Raw genomic sequence first — 22,358 nt, forward strand, 5'->3', positions numbered from 1 at the left:
TTTACTGCATATGATGATTCTTTCTTTAGAAAGATGGTTTTTATTAAAAATAATAATGCAAAAGTCTAACCTTCACTTGCATTTAAATCCTACCACCATTTATTTTTTTGTTGCAGCAGTATATTTGTTCTTCCCTACTGTATAACATGTTAATTTTCTAGGCATGAAGCATTAATGAGTGGTGTCTTCCTGTTTCTCTTCTTGCTCCCTGATCTAGGTTTGGTACCAGCTTCAATATCAGAGCCTCCTCCTTTTAAATGTCTTCTGATAAACAAAGTAGATGGCAGTTGCAAAACATTCAATGACTCTGAGCAGGAAGACCTTCAAGGTTCTGGTGTGTGTTTGGATCCTGTCTATGATGTTATTTGGAGGCAAGTGTGGATTATAGCTATTAAAATAGTAATATATAAATCCTTTTTAAAATACTTTGCAAGGCTGGAGATTTGATTATACTTATTTTCCCTGTAAATGAAAAACAACTTTTAGTCTTCCATAAATATTTTTCACATTTTTGGATGGTTTGTTCAAGTAAGCCCAAAACAAACATGTTCTCTTGCCTCCATTTTTAAAACTTTTTTTGCATCATTCTCATTCTAGTCTCATAATATTTTGGGGATTCAAATCTGTTTTGCTTACTCTCTTAAATCCCTTTCCTCCATCTACTTAACACTTGACTGAATAACTTCCTTGCCATATTCAGCTGCCATATGTGTGTGTCTTAAATTGTTGTTCTTCTGTCAGGCATTAGTGTTTAAGACCACTAGAGGAGGGATGGAGCAATGATATTCTTTTAGGTTCTGACATTTTAGGAGGTCAAAAGAAAGGTGTTTATTTAAATGGCATAGACATTCAGACCAATTGTATTTATTTCAGTCTTTGGAGTGTAGTGTTTGAGCAAGTGTAGATAATAAGCCTTTGTTCCAACATGGAATCATAACATCCAATTCTTCTATAATTCTTCTTCTATATGTTAGCTGGGATTTGGAGAGAAATCTGAACTTCCATTTGAGTTCAAGAGTGTAATGATATTTAAATTGTTTTAACACAAAACAAGTTAGAGTGGTGCAGGGAATCAGCTAGTCAACATTCATCTGGAAAATATGGTATCTCATAGGATCCTGTCTTTAAAAGCTACTTTGGATGTCTTCATCCCGAATTGAGATTCAAGTACCTAACAGCCAATTAACATTGTGTTTGCCAGGCACGTTTCTGTATGACGCAGGAAGTACCTTGGGTGGTTGTAGTTGTGCATTTTGCACATCTGCAGGATTGTTTGCATCTCACTGGTTCGGTTCTTACTTAAAGTATGCTGAGATTAGAAATAAGAGTAGCACCCATATCCCTTAGAGTTCTGTATTTTCAGCATGTTTAAATCCATTGAAAGACTCAATTAGTGAAATAAACCAGTTATCAATGGCCATGGGAATGCTGCAAGTTTCAGGGGAGGCAAGGTAATGATACTCAACTTGAAGACAAAAAAGTGGTTATTCAGCTTGAGGAAGTACAAAGTCATATGTTAGATATTATGGGTAAACATGAATTGAGATATTTTACTGTCTTGTAGTACTTTGGGGACTGTAGAACTAAATCCAGAGCTTAAATACTTAACTGAAGAGTGGATTTTCTGAGACTGTGCGGATTTATTTCTATTATATCCATTCTTGTTCAATACAAAATACTAAAACAGTCTGAAGAAGAGACGTGTTAATAAATATGTCTTTTAGTAGTTAAATACTTGGCATATTATGATTTCTGGACATTTTGATTGATGCCTATTTAAGTGATGGATTCAGTTTCTTGTACAGAGACAATATTCTGATAATGTGCAGTTTAAACATTTCTTCAAAGCTTTGTGACTTAATATCTTAGTGAAATTCAAGTGGATGTGGAATGTCACATGTGTGTATAAATTTGAACATTGCTAATTTGTTAAATCCTGAATACATATGGTGCCCTTAAATATTTTTAGTTAAAGCTTTTCCTTTCTCCATTAGATTTTTAAAAGTGTACTGAATGAAAATTCCTTTTGTGCTTCTTCAGAACACTCCCATAGACTTATGTCTACTTACTGTTTTTTCCTTTTATGTAGTGGTTTCAAAGATTTCATCTTTTTTGTATGTGTTAATCTATATTATAGAAAGTCTTTGTATTCCCTTGTTTATGCTGCCCTTTTTCATAATCCCTTTAAAAACTCATGAGGCGATGTTACCCATTTAAAAAAGCCCAAACAAAATACATTGGATTCCTCAGGATTTTTTTCTCTTATTTGAAGGTAAGCCTTTTAATTTCGCTTGGCATCTTTAAAATTTTTGAGCACATCTGCCATTCTGTTTAGTACCTTGCTAGTTGCTTCACACTTCTGAATGGATAATACTGTTTTAACATTTGTTAGTTTTGAGAAATGTCTTAATATTTTCTGAAATTTCTAAAGCCATAATACGACATTTTGACTTAAGGTATAATAATGTTGTTGTATCTTTTCATTTGCTGGAATGTTAACCTAGTAAAGTTTTCATGTATTTGAAATAATGATACTCAGTTTCAAGAGTTGATACCAGCAGATCTATATTTTACATTAAATATCTTTAAAATGTGATTGTTGGTAATGTTTTGTATTTCTTCAGTAGATTAAAGGTTATGTTCATTCTGCTTTCTCTTGCTCTAGGTTTCGCCCAAATGCCAGGGAACTGTGGAGTTACAATGCAGTAGTTGCCGATTCCAGGCTTCCCTCGGCTCCAGACATGCAATCCCGGTGTAGTATTTTGAGTCCAGAACTTGCTCTGCCAACAGGTTCCAAAGCTCTAACCACCAGATCTCATGCAGCTTTGCATATTCTAGGTATACATTTATAGTTCATGAGTCAGAACCTTAGATGAAATAAAGGAACATAACTTAATGTATAAACAAATTGTAATCTGAAAACTTCCTTACTTTTTCAGTTGAAATTTTGCTTTGTCTTTCACCATTGCTCTTAACTACTTCAGTCAAATTATAAAAGTTATCTTCTGCCATCTTAATGATGTTAGAGGATTTTAGAGTTCTGGTGAAACTTGTCAGATATATATAATGAAGTAAGAGACCTGCCTAGATGGATGATCTTTTTTTAAAAGTCTGTGGAATAAAGTCAGTACTCTTAACCTGGAATCTCAAAAAAAAAAAGAACTTGAACCTGAAAAAAGGGTTCTTCAATAAGTTATTTTTATTTTAAAGTAAATGCAGTATATTAAATCTTCTCAGTTGTGTATAATGAGTCACTAAGAGAAATATTATTTCCTTTTGTAGTTTTTGTAGTCTAAAGATGCAAAACTTAAGTGTTTTCATGTATAGTGTGTTCATGTATAAACTGGCAATATGCAACATACCCAGCTGCTTCAAAGCACAGCTTTGTAAGTTGTTTTAACTCACTTGTCCAATGATTATGATAAGTCATCTGTTCCTTGACTTTCTCACTTCATTATGTGCTAGAGGTGTGATAATTTTCAACTTGAACAGTGCTTTTTTGTCTGTGTCAAAGGAAGGCATGTTAGGGACTTATGTGTATGAAACAAAACACCTTTTGTGAAGACTTTAGTATCTGCTCATGATTCGGTTCCTACTTTAACATTTTTTTGGTAATATTTTAAGTGAAAAAGAAATTGTTACTGGCAATTTATTTGCCATTGGAAAAGTTTCAGAGTAGGTTTAATCAGATTTGTTCATTATTCTGGATTATAAATGAAGTTTGTGTTCATTAGCAAGCTTTGAGACTCTGCAGCAATGACCCTTTACCTAATCAAAAGTGTAAAGCTACTTGGTAGCATATGTGTGGTGTAGGGACAAAACAGTTAGATGGCTTTGATTTTCTTAAAACTAGTATTCATTTCTATTTTAATTGTTATAATCAACAGTGAGATAATTTGGTTTCTTTTTGGTTTTGCTTTCTTTTAGGTTGCCTGGATACTTTGGCTGCTATGCAGGACTTAAAAATGGGTGTTGCAAATACAGAAGAAGAAACTCAAGCAGTAATGAAAGTTTATTCTAAAGAAGACTATAGTGTTGTTAACAGATTTGAAAGTATGTATGCACTAAAATTTCATAGCATTAGCTGATTGGCTTGCAGAACAACAGACTAAGATTAATTTCATTTTTTTGGGGACTTTTTTCTGCAGGTCATGGAGGAGGCTGGGGTTATTCAGCCCACTCAGTAGAAGCCATCCGTTTCTGTGCTGATACAGATATATTGCTAGGTGGTCTTGGTCTTTTTGGTGGTAGAGGTGAATACACTGCTAAGATAAAGGTAGGAGTTTTTGTTTTGTTTTAAGAAATAGTATGTCTCAAAATCACAACTTTCAGTAATGCTATGTAAAACCATGATTAGTTTTATTTCTTGATGAATGAGTGGTATATCATGTGTGGAAAGCATTATACAAGCACAGTGGATGAAGTAGAGAGGCGAGAATTACCATTCTTTTAATGAATTGGCCTATTCTTACCTTCACCAAGTGCTGTGCCATTTTAGAGATATCTTGGGCAGCCATTTTAGAGGTCTGAATGGTTCTGTGATCTATTTACACAAAGCTCCAAGGTCCCGCAAAAAATTGGTGTTGTGGGCTTCAGGTTAAAATCACATCCTGTGTGATGCATGAGGAGCTGTTCTCAAAAGCAGAAAAAGAGTACTTATCAGGAACCACTGCTTTCCACTTTCCCTGCCACTTCTTTCTCAAACTGCTGTCTGGATAGCTTCTGGGCTGGGATTCTTCAGCTGGGAGCAAACGACACCAAATACAATTCACTCTGTGCCAAATATAGGCATGATTATGGCTGGAGTAAGTGTGCTGATTATTCTAAAATAAATAAATCTGGCTTTGGATAAATAAACCTCACAGAAACACACACTGGTGTCAGAGCTCTGGTTTTTGGTAAGTGTTTTCTGCTTTTATACTTATTAAGGTGAGATACTTCTTAGATGTTTGTATATTCAGAACATGTTATTGTTGTTACTTTTCATTTAGTGGATTATTGAATTTTCTACCTCTATTTTCAGATGAATAGGTATTGAGGTTTGTTCTAGGGAAATGGATGACACACTTAGCCGTAACATTAGCCTAAGTCAACAGGAAATTCATAATAAGTAGTTGCACTTTATTCTAGTTTATTCTATATAGTCAAGATAAGTTCTGCCAGTCCTGCACGAAGTGGGCTGTGTATTAAATAGGTGGTTGCAAGAGAAGTCATAGACATGTATTGTGGTCCTTTTTCAAAACCATCAAACCATAGAAATTATTTTTAAGTAAGAAAATAAAGTTCTCTTAGGTATCATGTTTTGTCCCAGTCACCAACTGTTTATAAACTGACTGTCTCTTCTGAAATGCCAAACTGTCCATTTCCAGAGAAGCTGAGTATATCTTATGCTTATACAGTGCATTTCAGTCAGTGATGGAAAACCTGCACCTTTGCCTTTTTTAGATAATCTGCTTTTGTCTTGTTTGCAGGATTTAGGGAGTTTCTCCACTTAAAAATATATCTGGACATAAGTCTGATAGGTCAGTGTCAATTGCTATTTCTTAACAGTTGATGCCGGACTTCAAAATGTGGTTTTGCCTATAAGTGACACTAAGTAGTAGTTATTTTTGGGAAGGAAGAGTAATATACAATTTCCAGAATGCCAGACAAGAAATCGTCATATTATGAGGTTTCTAACACCTAAGACATAATTCTTTTTGTCTTACTTCACCAGTTGTTTGAATTGGGTCCAGATGGGGGAGACCATGAGACAGATGGAGACCTCCTTGCTGAGACAGATGTCTTAGCATATGATTGTGCTGCCAGGTAAGACATTTAGCTTGCCTACTTATACCTGTTTCTTGATTGTTATTTTTACTTCCCTGAACACATTCTAGTATCACTTTAATATCAACAGAGATGGTCTACATCATTAGAATTTTGTAGCAAGTCATGTAAAATATTTGACATGCGTAGGGAAATAGTAAAACACCAAAAACGTCCCCAAACCATTATAGTATTTAAATTTAAAGATGATGAATAATCAAATGCTTGTTCTTGCATAAATTCCAGTCAAATCCCATCTTCCTGTGTTGAGACCACAAGACAAAATACTGCAGCAGCTCTTTTGTGCATATGGTTTGGCTTAGCCATGCTGTAGCTTCTTTTTCATTCCCTGTAATGAAGTAATTTAAATTTTAAATGATATGTGATTAATTCTTTCAGGTTTAAATCTTATATATCAATGCCCTAAATATATATTCTATTAATTTCTTTAATACTTATCGTAATTACTAAGAATTTATGTATAAGTTTTTGTCATTTACAACCATTTTCTGAAATCAGTATTATATCATACTTTATAATTAATACTTTGCTTGCAGTATTATATATTAAATGTAATAGGGTTTATGTGTGTTAATTTAGCTTAATGTCTTCTTACTCTGTTTGGCATTGATATGATTGTTCACAATTCAATATCAAGTGTGAGTCAGGCAATAGTAGGTCCTTCCGACTTACTATTTTTTAATTACAACAATATTTTGGATTAAAAACTTTTGACTTTGAATATAAATAAATACAACTTAATACCATTACTTCTCAATTTCTTTTAATAACTAGAGTGCAATTTGTTAAAAGTTAATATAAAAAATAATTAACAGCTAACATTTTCCAAAATTTACTTTTCCTAGAGAGAAATATGCAATGATGTTTGATGAGCCAGTACTCCTGCAAGCTGGCTGGTGGTACGTAGCCTGGGCAAGAGTGTCAGGACCTAGCAGTGATTGTGGATCTCATGGACAGGCCTCTATTACCACAGATGATGGGTATATTTTTTTTTGTGTTCTTTTTATTGAAAAAGAAGAGCTCTAATAAGACTTGAATAATAACTAGGTTATTTCTCTTTCAGTGTTGTATTTCAGTTTAAAAGTTCCAAGAAATCGAATAATGGTACTGATGTGAATGCAGGGCAGATTCCACAGTTACTATACAGGTAATACTTTAACCTCTGGAGCAATTTACTGACATGTTTGGTTTTTTTAAAATAGAAATATTAAATTCATTATCACTGTGTTTCATGAAAATATTATTTTATTAAGCAAAGGAAATTGGTATCTGAAAAATGTAGGGAAAACTTAGTGCTTTTGAGAAAAGTAATGAAATTATACCCACATTTCTTCCTTGCTACTTTTCTTGCAGTCATCCTGCATGAGTTTTGAGATTTTCATTTACATCCATAGAATCTCACAATTTCATATAACATGAGTAATATTTTTTGCTAGTTGGGAAATGCTCTATTTGGTCGCTTTCAGTTTAGGAACTGTATACTCTTGAACACATTATATTAATGAAACGAAGCCAAAATCTACAGTGCTTTACAATAATTTACCATAAACTTCTCATTGCCTTGATAAATATTATGTATTTTAATAATCAGGAACTCTATCACTATGTTGATAGTATATTTTACAGATGTCCTCAGATAGATGCATGACATAATTTTTATATTTTGTGTGTGTATATAATTCCCATGGCCTTCATGCTGATTCTGAAACTTAGAATATTTTGATACCAGTTCTCCTGCTGTCCTTTTCTAAGAATGTACTTTTCAAGGTTCCTCCACAGAAGAGTTCTTCCATTAAGATTTCTCTCCATAGGTGCCCTGTCTCCTTCTAGGTGAAGGTTTCATTTTGATGTATATGAAGTCCTGGCATGACAAATTCATCATTTATGTGATTTCTGTAGAGAGATGGCTGTAGCTAAAAGGCAAACAAACCTTGAAACCTCTGAAGACCAATGAGTGGCACAAAAGGGAAAATACTGTACTGATAGATGCTGTTTGTATGTTTAACCTCCACATATTTCCTTTCACAAAACCAGTGTTCTTTTAAGGAATAGCATTTCTAGTCTTGATGTCATCTAAGGAAATACAGTAGATACTTGTAATAATTGTGTGTAATTAAATCTCAACCTCATTTTCAGTTGTCACAGTACTGCCAGTTTGACAGAATTCAAGATACTTACTTGGTTACTGGTCTAAAATGATTAGGAAACTAGAAGAAGTTATGTTGAAACTGGCCTTTTTGTTTTTGAGAATTAAAACTTTTTCACTTTGGTTCTTCTCCCCACTTGAACAACAGAAACAGAAAAAATTACAAAAAGTTAAAAACCAAAACAAAACACCAAACTCAACCCAAAACTCTTACTAAAAGTAAAAACTGGAGATTTCAAGTAAGTTCTAAAATTGTTCTTCTAGGTTGCCAACAAGTGATGGCAGTGCATCCAAAGGAAAACAGCAAACTAGTGAACCCGTACATATTTTGAAGAGATCTTTTGCCAGAACTGTCTCAGTGGTGAGTACTATCAAGAATCTTCTGTGTTTCATGCAAGCTCATACATGATTAGGAAACTGAAAGATGTAGATGGGGAAGCAGTGATGGTTTTGTGCTAGCTTTCTCAAGCACGTTAGGTACACTGATAGAATATCTTATTTTTTTACTTTTTTTGAAGATTTCATTTTGATATTCAACACAAAATACTTTTTTTTTCTTGCTTTCTGAGGTACAGCTTCATGAAATTATTTACCACATACAATAATAATAATAGAAACAAAACTTTTTTAATTCCTCAAGATTTTTTGTGAACAGTCATGTGCTTCTGTTTAGCTGCCAAGTGTAACTTGTCTGTAAATGTCATATAGTGGCAGATCATAACTGTTTTAAGAACAAAGTGAAGACAGCCCTGATAATACTTTTTGACAAGAATATATTATGTGAAAGTCAGTGTTGCACCATTCTGTAGATAGATCAAGTAAAGTTTACTGAAAAATCTCCATTACAGTGAATGCATTTGTTCTTAAATAACTGAGAGGCTTTTACACGTAATATTCTAATATAGCTTATAGATAGATTTTATTATGATATTACAGTGAAGTGTCCCTTGCATTCTCAGTGTGTTTTTTTTTATTCTTAAGCAAATTAGAATTTGTGTGTTGCATGATAGATGTGTATAGACATAAATGTGTTTTCATAAGAAACATAGATATAGATGCTATTTGCCTTTTGTCTAATACTGATGCAGAACAGTCATTTCTTAGTTTATAACACTAATTCTGTCTTTGGTATCCCTCATACCCTGAAATAGGAATGCTTTGAATCTTTACTGAGCATTCTTCACTGGAGTTGGACAACACTGGTGCTGGGAGTTGAAGAGCTTCGTGGGCTGAAGGGTTTCCAATACACTGCTACTCTTCTGGATTTAGAAAGGTTGCGTTTTGTGGGCACGTGCTGCCTGAGATTGCTGAGGGTCTACACCTGTGAAATATATCCAATATCAGGTATTTCAGTTCACTTGTTTTGTATTTATTAGCAAATGATCTACAGGACATTTATGGTTTGATCTAAGTATTCATGTAGGATATAATAGATTTGCTCACACAGATGTTTTTTTTGAGCAATTAAAAGACTTGTCATAAACAGGAAATTTTCAATTGTCTGGTAACTAAGTATTCTAGTACCACAGGTTTACACTGTAACCTGTGTATTTTAAAGTTAAAAGGTAAAAGTTTAAGTTAATTAAAGGTAATTTCCTGTTTGACTTGTTAGTTGAGCTGTTTTGGACTATTAGTATCTTCTTTTTTCCATTTCTCTACATTGTGCTTCCAGCGCCGGTGAGCAATGTGCATTTGAAAGATTGTGTTTTTCATGCCTGTACTTCAACAGTGCTTATTAAAACACTGTATATATTATAAAAGATCAGAAAAATAGGAGTTTTTAATGCTGAAGTTTCTTTGATAGAGTTTAATACCCTTTCAATGTTTTACTTTTGGATTTAATGTCTCTGAATGTAGATTCTACAATGTTGCAAAATTCCCAATTTTTCTATTTGCGTGTAAAATGTGCATTCGAACGTGAGAGTATTTCATTATTGTATGTTTAATGCTTCTCTTTATGTAATCTTCTAGCTACAGCTAAGGCAGTTGTAGAAGAAACCAGCAAACTAGCAGATTGCATTGGAAAAACTAGGACCTTGCTGAGAAAAATTTTATCTGAAGGAGTTGACCATTGCATGGTGAAGCTGGACAATGATCCACAAGGATATCTTAGTCAGCCTCTCAGTCTGTTAGAAGCTGTTCTTCAGGAGTGCCATAATACATTTACAGCTTGCTTCCATTCATTCTATCCAACACCAGCTCTCCAGTGGGCATGTCTTTGTGACTTGCTGAACTGTTTGGACCAGGTACATAACTATAATAGCTTAAATTGTCCTATTGCTCAAATCGAAGCCAAGTAATACTTTAAACTAGTTTTTTGCATTTATCTTGATTTGCAACTTGAGTTCTGTTGTGTTTTGTATTGTTTTTTTAGTGATTGGCTATTGGATTTGTTTCTGGTTTTGTTTGTTTGGGTTGTTCTCTAAATGGAGTTCAATAAGAGCCTAGGAACTTAGTCTTCTGTAACTTTTAAGATTCTCTGTGGGACAGTGAAGAAAATTTGTGATGCTGTTAACTGTCAGCACCTGCTTCTTCAGTGGTGAGGCCGTGCCTTTATATGTGCTTACTCTTGCTGAATGTTGTCTAAGAGCATCCATCAAGTAATTTTTATCACTAATACTTGAGTAATTCCTCATTATTAAACTCTACAGCAGTGCTCTGATTCAGCCAAATACATGAGAAGTAGCTGGAAATACTATTCTATAATCAGCAACTTTCTTCATTTGCTTATCGTGAATGAGCATCCCACATCTAAACAGTGTAGTTGGTTGCTTGCATTGCTTGTGGTAAGATGTAAACATTTAGCATATTCAACAAACATTTCATATACAATTTCATTTAGCATATACAATTTCAAGGAAGAATATGTTCTTTAATGTAGTCATCTAATTAAGTTGTTTAATTATAGTTGTTAATTATAAGAAAAGCCTTGTCTTCAAAGGATACCATAATTTTAAAAATAATATCAGACAGGTTTATTTTAAAATATGCCAACCAAGAAATTCTAATTGCTCCAGTTTTGAGGATCTCAATTCAAGCTTATGAGGGAAGGTAATGTAAAATTCATAGAAAAGCTTTCCAGCTTTATTGTAATTAATAAAAACAATTTAGAGGAAGTTCCTTTCAAAAGTAGTTTCTCTGTTAATTTCTTTTTATGTCTTTAGGATATCCAGGAGGCAAACTTCAAGACGTCCAGCAGTCGGCTCCTTGCAGCTGTCATGTCTGCTCTGTGCCACACTTCAGTGAAGCTGACCTCCATCTTTCCCATTGCTTACGACGGGGAGGCCTTGCTGCGCTCCATGGTTAAACAAGTCAGCACTGAGAACGACTCTGCTCTGGCCCATCGCTTTCCTCTTCTGGTTGCACACATGGAAAAGCTTAGTCAGGTTAGGATGTATTCTAAAAGTTTAATGATTTCTTTTACTTTGCAACAAAAAGCTTTTACATACCTGCAGGTTTTTGCTTGATAAAGATGTACATGAATTTAACTAAGTGCTTTCCTTTTGAAAGGCTTAATTCAGAAATTTATTATTTTGTAAAATTTTCAACTTTTTGTCTGGAATAGTCCAACTATTTCTTTTTTGGAGAATGTCTAAGCAGCATGGTTCTTATCTTGAAATATTAAATTGGAAGAAATATCCTTTGGAGTAGTATTCTGTTGCACAGTGTTTTCTGCAGCAGTTTTTCAGTTTTTTCATGTGATCACAAGGAAGAACATGTGGATTGATTTGGTGTTTTGAGGAAGAGTCAACACAACTTTAGTAATAAAAAGTCATGTCCCAAACTGGAGTTTTTAAGAGGTCAATAAAGGAATCTCAGTTCATACTGTTCTAGCAAAGGTTATTAAACAATTTTCTAATCAAGGGCTCTTTGATGCTGTATAGTTGCAGTTCTGATGTTTTAGAATTGATTTACAGAAATGAGAAATAAGATAAAATAAAAATAATAAAGATAATAAAATAAAATATAATCAGGGAAATGGGACTACTAAACAGTATTCTTCAATTTGGATGACAACAGGGGTATGAAATTATTAATTATGCAAGAAAGCTAAATAAAGGATTGTTGTAGAATCTATCATTACCAGAAATTTAGAGCAAAAGATAAGGTCAGAAGTTTTCTACTCTTCATAAAATACATAGTTAATCTGGGGGACATACACCTGTAGGCCATTATTGTGCTAAAAGCTTTCATGGGCTTGGAAAGCACCTCTACAAATTAATGAAGGAAAAGCCACCTGGCACTACTAAATGCAAATATAATATTTGTGTCTTGGATACAGCAGCCTCCTAACTGTAAAAGATGGAAAAGTGTTCTGTGCAGGTTTGCTTTGGCTGATTGTCTTCCATATTTGTTCATTACTTGGCTTGTTTTTGGCATACAAAGAAATGAGAAAGATAAACCTTGGATTTTCATTAGATGAGCTGATTTTCTTTTTCTTGTCGAAAGCAGTGGATGTCACTACTAGGCAGAAGACACAAGATGCCCAAGCTTAGATTTGTTTCATAGTCTTCATTCAGCAAAGAAAAACTGTGTTTATAATCATCCCACCACTGGTTTTGTCTTACCTCTTTACACAGAAGATTCTTTCTGCTAATGCCAAAACAATAAAGCTTCCAAGTTTCTTTTTTAGACACTGCAGAAGAAAATCATATGAACAGTTTTGAAGGTAGCTATATATCCACTGTGTTTTAATGTAAGCTTTTAAAGCCCATAGGTTTTATGGCTATGTAGTATATTAAGAAGAGACCTCTCCTGGGGAGGACATCTGTATCTGGTACCTTTCCAATGCAATAAAAGACTTGTTACCACCTCATACAGGAAATTAAGGACATCAGTCAATTCTTTTGACAGAGGAATACATACTATGAGAGCTTTGAGAATTTTAATTTTTTTCCACCTTCTAGAACCTTTCATATCTTCATGAAGTCACAGATATTTCAATTACCTAATACCTATAATATGTGAAAGTTTGGGTTTTTTGGTTTTTTTTTTTAAATAACCATGTCATTTGTCATTGTTTCTGTTCACACTGCAGAGTGAAGAAAATGTTTCAGGGATGACAAGCTTTCGGGAAGTGCTGGAAAAGATGCTGGTCATTGTTGTTTTGCCAGTACGGAACAGCCTTAGAAGAGAAAATGAACTTTTCTCTTCACATCTAGTTTCTAATACATGTGGGTTGCTTGCTAGTATTGTGAGTGAACTTACAGCATCAGCATTAGGATCTGAGGTAAAGCTCCTATAAAATAATTTTTAGAAGTCTTTCAGGACAAACATACTATGAATGTGATACAGGCTGGGATGGGTATTTTATTGGTGTGCAAATCTTAGAGATTCTAGAATTCTCTGTTTGGAGTAGTGCAAATGTTTTGCATAAATTGAAAAGCATATATTCACTGCATTAGAGAAGTACTGTTGATAATTAGCAACTTCATGAGTGCTACAGAATACTGCAGATTGTTTAAAAAATGGCAGGTTTTTTGAGTACTTTGCTTTTTGCCTGCATATTTGTGTACATACACAATCCTTTCAGGAGGCTATAGCTTCATTAAGTGACAGAAAAGTATTTGACTTTGTTAAAGGTGTGTCACTGTCTCCTTGTTATCAGTAGGCTTTTCTCACAGATAGAATCAAGCTTTTGATAACATCTTGATTCAAGGTGTTTTTACCATGATGTAACATCTGTTTCTGCCCTCTTTTAATCTTAACTGTACCTAAGGCAGAAATACCTCACCTTTCTTTTAGTACAGCTAATCTGTATTTTTTGCTAATTCATCCTATAAAATATATATTTAAATACTTTTAAAAACCTAGTTGGATTCCTGATTATTCATAGTTAATTTCTAATTATGCAAAATACTCTCTTTTTTCTTTTTAGTCAACATTAACCTTGAAGGCTAAGTAACGGCATCTTCTATGGTTTATGAGTTGACTTTTAAAATTTACCCAGTTAAAAAATCTGATGATTTAATTCACTAAACTTTGCTTTATTAAAGTTGTCTAACATATAGCGGTGAATATTTTCTGACAACTGTATTTGACTTCCTACAGGTTGATGGATTGAATTCTCTCCATTCTGTCAAATCCACTCCAAACCGATTCACTAAAACAAGTCAGGGAAGAAGCTGGAATACTGGAAATGGATCCCCTGATGCAATATGTTTCTCTGTTGACAAACCTGGTGTAGTTGTAGTAGGATTTTCTGTCTATGGTGGAGGAGGAATTCATGAGTATGAGTTGGAGGTATTAGTTGATGATGTAAGTACTGCATTTGGGAAAACAAATTGAACAAAAATAACCTCAGAAGTTTTTTAAGAGTATGTTCTATAACATCATATATTCATATTCAGTCTAGGCTACCAGTAAAACAGTGCACTGGTAATAGGGCTTGTGCTTGTAGTGAAGATTTTTGTATTACCACAAGCTTCATACCATATCTAGTAGGGTCCATATCTTGGTTATTGTCTTGAACTCTTCCTTTATTACAAGTAATATTTCAAGTACTGGAGGCTTTTCACTTTTTGGAGATAAATGTAAATTAGTACCTGTTACCCCTCTGTAAACCATGAATGAAAATAAGAAATTATTTTATAACCAAAAATTGAAGAAAAGGGTAATGGCCTAGCAGCATGATCAGACTGTACCTACAGATGTTTCATGTGCTGTTGATGTATTATCTTAGAAGCAGCATAAAACTGTGCTGTGGGTTCTTGTAATGAAGCGAAACTACTGTTCTTTTCACACAGTTGTTCGTTATAACTAATTATTCTGATCTCTTCCAAAGACAAGCATAGATTACTATGGGAAATTAACCTTTGCTCAGTAATTTCCTCTTTAGAGGAAAGGCTATACTGTTGACTCTGAACTGGTTTTTCATCTTTTTGTTTGTAATGCCATGTGTAAAAATTTATGCAATGAAATGTAAGTTGCACAATTGCATGTGTCATGTGTTTACATTACAAATGTATTAAAATGACTTTGTTTCTTTGAATCAGAGTGATCATACTGGAGATGCAACTCACTCTCATAGGTGGACATCTTTAGAATTGGTTAAAGGAACTTATACCACAGATGATTCTCCTAGTGACATAGCTGAAATCAGACTTGACAAAGTTGTGCCACTGAAGGTAAAAAAAATAAAAGCACATCTGTAGGTTTCATGCAACTTCTTTAGATAAGAAAATGTAAATGGTCAGTGTAAGTTGTTTGGGTTTTTGGATGCACATTCACAAGTTCATCTTGACTTCATGAAGTCTTGACTTCTGCCTATAAATTAAAAGTTCCAAATCCTGTTAGCTAGAAGAAATTAGGTCCCAGTTTTTATAAGTGCATATGATTATAGTTGCCTAGTAATTTTAGAATATTTTTGAAAGTGCAACCTTTTTTGTGCAACTTGATAGTTAATTTTCTTGAATACCTGCTTGCTCTAAGGTAGTAATTTAAGTTGTGGTCCATAGTTTGGGAGCATGGAACAGCTCTGATTTTTGTTAAATGCTGGATCTTTTCTGTTGAATTTCATTTGTAGAGTGATTTGAGGGACTTTTCAGACTCTCCAGTATTAATGTAAAATACTAACTTTCATATACCATGACACCATTACATACTTGTTTTGTACTGAAACCAATTTTTGTTCTTGTTTCTAAGGAAAATGTGAAATACGCAGTTCGTTTGAGGAATTATGGAAGCCGGACTGCCAATGGTGATGGTGGGATGACCACGGTTCAGTGTCCGGATGGGGTAACATTTACGTTCAGTACGTGTAGTCTGAGTAGTAATGGCACCAACCAAACACGAGGACAAATCCCACAGATTCTTTATTACAGGTTTGTGTGTTGTAATGATTCATTTCTAAAAAAAGTGAACAAAACCTCACAGTGCTATTATACCATGTCTTTTTTTAAGAAGTGATAGAAATAAATGCGTCCAGAGTGTGTTTATGATGCCTCTTCCAGTGTTGTTTTAGGTTCTCTATTTTTTTTGATTTGACAAATAATGTGATGGTTGACTGCTTACAAGGTCCATTGTTTACTACCTTAAAGCTCTAAATATGAGTAACTCGTTAGATGCACTATTTCAATTTCTGTTTTTTTCTATACCGATTTACTCAGTTCTTCAGTCTCCAAAAATAATTGCATGAGGTATTGAAGAAAGGTCTATTTGTATAGGAACTGTCTCCTCTCTTACTTAAAGGTGAAAGGTATAAAAAGAGAAATTGCAATTGCCTGAAGAAAGTCAGCTGAAACATCTGACTGTCCTGCAGGGGAGCTTTCCTTCAGCCTTTCAGGATGACAGTGGGAATTCACTTGTGGTAATGCTTTTGCAGAAAAAAGCTTACCCTGATTTGTATGAAGACATGATTTTCAAACTGGCAGTACAAGGCTGATCAACAGAAGATGGAAGGAATAAAAGGATCAGTGAATAGTAATTTACTTTTATCTTTAATTGTCTGAGAAGTGACTATATAATAAAAGATATAGAAGATATGAAAAAGTAATACTACACCAACTGATTTATTTTAGACTAACAAGCACATGAACATGTTGCTCTTAAGAAGGTAAGATATGAAGAAATAAAGTGGCCAGCAAAATTATAATAATAGTATATTTGAAGATATAGGATGGCTCTAATCCGCCTTAGAACATGTGCTCAAAGATCCAGCATACCAGTAAAAACAGTAATTGCTTATTAAAGAATGGAATTGCAGTGGTGCAGGTCTTTAATGATAAATGATACTTTAATTGATTTAGTCTTCTGGAATCTTGGCCTTTCTTATGAAGGATCATAATTGGAAAGTATCATTATGTAAGAAGGATGAAAGAAAGACATGGTAAACAAATATTCTCACTCATCGGTTATCTGCTTTTATAAGGGCAAAAGAGAAAATGAAAGAGAAACAACGATTTCTTTGTTTTCAGAAAAGCAAAGGACATAATTTCAGTAATGGAAACTTCAAGGCATTCTAACATTGATAAATTAACATATGAAAAAATCCCACACCAAAGTCCTGTCTTCAGATCAGGACAGTCTCAGGTTTTTTAGTTTCAACTGATAAAATTCAAAGAAGCCTTTGGAAGACTAGTGGTACAAGGTTGGAACTGTTACAGAATAAATTGTGTTGAAAACAATTGCAGCTGCTGTACTGTAGTCACAATATCTTTGTAGTTTGCATGGACAAGATAAATTTATCTAGTGCATGATTATGGTTATGGACTTATTTTGAGGACTCACTGATACACAATGATTTGAAGTTTTGCCTACAGCGAAGAAACAAATGTTCAGTCAAATATTATAGAGCAGCTTGTAAAAGTCACACTTCATTTTGTTTGAAGGATGCTCAGATATCAATAGAAATGTTTCTTAGGCATATGCAAAGAAAGGCCACATACAGAAGTTAATGCACCTTTGGTAAGGGCAAAAAAAGTTCTGGAGGGATTTGTTGGAAAAATACTCAGTTGAATTGCACCTACTGTCAGTAGCTAAAAATTTCAAATTAAAAAGGCTTGAGCCTGACAGCAAAGCTACAATTCTAGGACACTTTGAAAAAACAATCTTTTTGTAAGAATGATTGATTCACATGTCAGAGGAGGAGAGCTATCCTTGTTCACTGAACTGCTCAAAGTAAAATTTCTGAATGTTCTGAGGTGCTAGTCCTGAAATAATATAATGGACACACATAAGATATCCAAAAGACAACAGCAGATTTTGTTTTACATGTTGACTAAGTGATTTTATTTCTCTATGCCAAGGCTTAATCACTATCATATTGAAGGCTTGAATTAGTTTGCAATTGTCATTTGATAGCTTTGAAAAAGCAAATCGAACCTTAATGAAATAGTTTAATGCATAATGTTGTTTAGGAGAGCCTAATTTGACATAGAGAGTGGATTTAAAAGAAAGAACTGTTTGTTAAGGGTAAGCCCAAGACTGTAATTCAAAGCCATAATTAATCAATAAGAAGGGAGAATCTTTGTCTCTCATGAAAATGCAGAAATATCCTGTACCAAAGTTTTACTTGTTTCTGTGAAGCATTTACCATTGTTATCAAATAACCATGCTCTGTTTTTACCAAGAGAGAGAACTGGCTTTGGAAGAGCATAGCAATTAATTCTGTGGTTTAAAAGGCATCTAGGGAAAAGAAATATTGCAGCAAAATGCTTTTATACTTTTTGCCAAAGTTCTTGCAAAGGTCTAACAGTGAGGCATTTCCTCCAAATATCCTCCATAGTTTCTCTGGGGTTATTTATTGCTTTATCAAAAATTGTTTTGCTTATTCTACGCCAAAAATTAGTCAGTAATTTTTTTAAATGTAATTTTGTATTTGTTAACTTACTTCAACTTAATCCACTATCCAGGAGTGAGTATGACGGTGATCTGCAGTCACAGCTGTTGAACAAAGCTAATGAAGAGGACAAAAACTGTAGCAGGGCTCTTTCTGTCGTGAGTGCAGTTGTACGAGCAGCCAAAGACTTGTTGCACAGAGCTCTTGCTGTAGATGGTAAGGCTTGAGAAAATTTACTTTACTTTTCAAAACTTTTTACTTTGCTAGCAAGCCATAATAGTAGAATATGATCTGAATACAAGAGCTGTGATGTTTCTCTTTTGCTTTCCAAAGAATATTTTTCTAACCTTTCATTCCTATAGGTATTAAACTATGAGTAACTTTTATGTCATTGAGTTATGCTTGTGATAACATAGTCAGATACTTTGTATAAATTTGCTCATCCATTTAGCAAGTGTCACATTAAAGCTGGCAAGATTCTTTATTTCCTAAAGATGTTTTATGACAAGTTAGTTGCAGATTTTCTCAGTGTTTAGCACAGAGGTTGTAATCAGTAGAACTGGTTATGTAATTAATATACAAGCACTTAAACTTCCCTTTTTGAGAAATGTAGGTATCAGCCATCATAGCCAAAATATCCAATATATTACATAGTGCTATAAAACTCATTTTGAAGGGCTGGGAGAACTGTTGTGCTAACTTTTATATTGTAGAAAATATGAACACAGCTTCACAAAATGGCAAAGAATGCAATAAAACAATGCTCTAAGAGAAGGACATTTTTCAACAGAGAACTATACATAATGCTATATTTATCTTGAGTGGACTTGGCTGACTTAGAATTCAATAGTGCCTAAATAATGAAAACAATTTGAAGTAAATATAATCTAGGAAATAGAAGTTTAACCCACAAGGGGCAAACCAAAAAAATAAGATGTGCTTTGAACCATAGCATGTTTATTAATAATACCTCTGTTCTAATTATCTTTTTTTAGCTGAAGACATTCCAGAATTACTCAGCTCTTCCAGTCTGTTTTCAATGCTGCTTCCCCTCATCATAGCCTACATAGGACCAGTAGCAGCAGCTATTCCCAAGGTATGCTCCTCAAGAGAAATTACTTAAGAAATGTATGAATGTTATGCAAGGAAAAAGTTTACTGTGAAAATTTCAACATCTTGATTTCTTACTATTTTGTAAATTAGCGGTTTATATTTGATAACATGTGTCCTGAATCTTCCATGAGTCAAGAATTTAAAAAACAGATAATGACCTTTTTTTTAACTTGAATTGCAAACATGGTAAAAAAGATACCTCAAGGAAGCAGTGAAATATGACAGGCTTTAGTAGTAAGAAAAGATAAGGAATGAAAAGATTGTCATTTACAGCTCATTGATGAACATTGGTGGGATGAAATTGTTTGTTTATGTTATGTTAATTTTATTTTGACAGTAATGAGCATTGCTCATTAAATTAAGATATTTTCTGTCAAATTTAGAGTTTGAAAGGTATCAGCTATAAATAAAAGAACATTTCTTTCCAATGCTGTGGCATTTCTTGCATGTGCCTGGTCTGGGACACTCTTGAGATCTGTTACTAGATCTACAAATGTCAGTAATCCTTAGCTAGTAGGCACTACTGCCTTTTATTGCTTTTTCATGAGCTCTGTCATATTTTCTGACTTTTTTTTAAAGGGGGAAGAAATAGAACGGTCCATTTAAGATCTAGCAGACATGTCATGAAAGACTGAGATTTTAGTCACTTTGTTTCTTCATGGAACTGGGATTTGAAAAAACCAAGTGTTTTGCTGTAGAAGTGTTCATCTGCTTAGAAAATGTAGTGAAGATTACAGGGAACAGTGCAATACTTAAGGTTTCATACATTAAAATATGTTGAATATTTGAAAAATCCCCCAGTATTAATATGGTTATAAAGTATAACTAAATTTTGGCTTTAATATGGTACTTACATTCTATGAACTTTTGCTTACTGTTTGTTAATGTTCAAGGTTTCAGTAGAAGCTATTTTAGGGAAAGGATGTCACAGTTATATACAGATTCCTGTTTCAGCTTTGGTAGTCTCCAAGAGGACATTAATGTACTGGTGTGTTTCTATCAGGATCGTGTAGATGCAGAATTGCAGAATGACTGAATGAATTGTTATTAGTGATAGTCTGAGAATGTTCAAACAACCACTGAAGAGAAATGGAAGTATTAGAGTATTGTTTTCACTGTGTTATGATACTTTTTAATAACACATGTGTTGTTATGTTACAGGTTGCTGTTGAGGTCTTTGGCCTGGTACAACAGCTGCTTCCTTCTGTGGCAGTTCTGAATCAGAAATACGCCCCTCCAGCTTTTAACCCAAATCAGTCTACAGACAGCACCACTGGAAACCAGCCAGAGCAAGGGCTTTCAGCTTGTACTACCTCCAATCACTATGCTGTTGTAGAAAGTGAGCATCCCTATAAACCTGCCTCTGTTACACACTATAAGGTGAGCACCCTTTTGAAGTGCAAATGCTGCTTCTTAAGAGCTCTGCACATGAGTTTTCTTGAGTCAGCATTTGCTATCTGAAAAATTGTTGCTGTGGATGATAATTAATATTGTCTAATATAGAAGACAGTTCCTTATATTATTGCTATACTGCTTTCTGGACAAAATTCTACATCAAGTATAGTAGAAAATAGTGAAGTTTTAGCTTCCTAATTCAGGTACCTGCTCTAAGTCCCTGAATTCACATAGTCTTAGATTTTTCTGCTGTTATACAGACTTTCTTTGCTCTAACTGTAGAGGCTGTAGAAGTTCAAAGCCTTTATTATAGAGTATATAATCACATATCAGACTTTCTTACCTAATGGTAAAACAATGTTTTGTAAGAATACATAAAGTCCATTCTAGTCAAATTAACATTCAGAAGTTGCAAACATATAATCAAGAATCTGAACAGGACATAAATTATTATTCAACTATTCCAGTGCTTGCCCTGTGAGACAGCAGGACATCCACTGCATAAAATGTAGTTACCATGTGATCATGATGATGCAATAATGCTTACTTCTGTACTAAAAGTTTATGAAACATGTCGAAAGCCTTGGGTTTAGTAGTTTCTACATTTGAATTTCTGTAGCTATATGCTGTTGTACTGCAGGCCACATTCAAAAGTGGGATTCAGCTGTTGTGTACTTTTCTAGGATTGCACAAAACAGGTATTCATATGTTTGTTGAATTTGAAAAAGGTATCTTGAGAGTTCAATGTTTGTAGTAGTCTGTGGTTGTTTTGTTTAATGAATCTGTACAGAATTTTTTAAAAACAATCACAAGTGGTGCCAGTGCAAATACATAAACAGATTATTAAGTTATAACACAGGATTCTAATTGAGTAAATTGCAAAACATTTCAGGTGTACATAAATTTCAAGGAATAAATTAAGTTAATGTTAATTAAAAGAATGCCAAAACAATTGTGCAGAATTACATAATTAAACCACTTCTTAGACTAAATTAGAGTTAAGGCCAAATGGAAATGAAGAAGTAAATGTGAAGAAAAACCCCAAGAACCCAAAAAGCTTGGACATAATTAACCTACTGCTTTGTTTTAGGTGACTTTTCCTGAATGTGTCAGGTGGATAACAATAGAGTTTGACACTCAGTGTGGTACTGCTCAGTCAGAGGATGTTCTTCGTTTACTAATTCCTGTCAGAGTTGCACAGAGTCTGGGATTTGGACCAAAGCATACCTCTGTTCATGAGAACCTTAACTCATGGATTGAACTGAAAAAGTTCTCTGGATCTTCAGGCTGGCCTACCATGGTGTTAGTATTGCCAGGTAATACATAGAAACTGATCTAATTACTAGTAATGTGAGTTACTACAGTAATTAAAGGAAATTTGATTTTTCTGCAGAATTATCTTGGCAAACAAAGTTAAAGAAGGGTCTTTATCTAATCTGGGAAGTTAATTATGTCTGTAGTAGGTTTCTTGCTTGAAATATTGATCTGCTTGTTTTTTGTTGTTTCAATTCATATTTTACATATAAAGGCTGGGTTTCATATATACTTACATTAAAGAAACACAGAGGAGGAATATATTAAATTAATTTATCCTTT

At 33.9% G+C, this 22,358-nt stretch overlaps 1 protein-coding gene across 20 annotated transcripts in view; it reads left to right on the plus strand.

Annotated features, from left to right (window-relative positions):
- Nucleotides 1–22,358, plus strand: part of MYCBP2 (MYC binding protein 2) — a 174,244-nt gene that overhangs the window by 78,691 nt on the left and 73,195 nt on the right. For all 20 annotated transcript variants that reach the window (XM_030270789.4, XM_030270803.4, XM_030270836.4 and 17 more), the window contains 19 exons: nt 218–371; nt 2,666–2,838; nt 3,928–4,053; nt 4,149–4,276; nt 5,717–5,808; nt 6,675–6,809; nt 6,893–6,976; nt 8,240–8,336; nt 9,127–9,319; nt 9,947–10,221; nt 11,140–11,361; nt 13,014–13,205; nt 14,027–14,233; nt 14,971–15,102; nt 15,620–15,798; nt 18,328–18,470; nt 19,250–19,350; nt 20,529–20,747; nt 21,853–22,078. In XM_030270789.4, the coding sequence (XP_030126649.4) occupies nt 218–371; nt 2,666–2,838; nt 3,928–4,053; nt 4,149–4,276; nt 5,717–5,808; nt 6,675–6,809; nt 6,893–6,976; nt 8,240–8,336; nt 9,127–9,319; nt 9,947–10,221; nt 11,140–11,361; nt 13,014–13,205; nt 14,027–14,233; nt 14,971–15,102; nt 15,620–15,798; nt 18,328–18,470; nt 19,250–19,350; nt 20,529–20,747; nt 21,853–22,078 (3,078 nt within the window). The remainder of the gene's footprint in view (nt 1–217; nt 372–2,665; nt 2,839–3,927; nt 4,054–4,148; nt 4,277–5,716; nt 5,809–6,674; nt 6,810–6,892; nt 6,977–8,239; nt 8,337–9,126; nt 9,320–9,946; nt 10,222–11,139; nt 11,362–13,013; nt 13,206–14,026; nt 14,234–14,970; nt 15,103–15,619; nt 15,799–18,327; nt 18,471–19,249; nt 19,351–20,528; nt 20,748–21,852; nt 22,079–22,358) is intronic.

This window comes from Taeniopygia guttata, chromosome 1 (assembly GCF_048771995.1).
Source record: "Taeniopygia guttata chromosome 1, bTaeGut7.mat, whole genome shotgun sequence".
In the NCBI taxonomy this organism is placed as follows: domain Eukaryota; kingdom Metazoa; phylum Chordata; class Aves; order Passeriformes; family Estrildidae; genus Taeniopygia; species Taeniopygia guttata.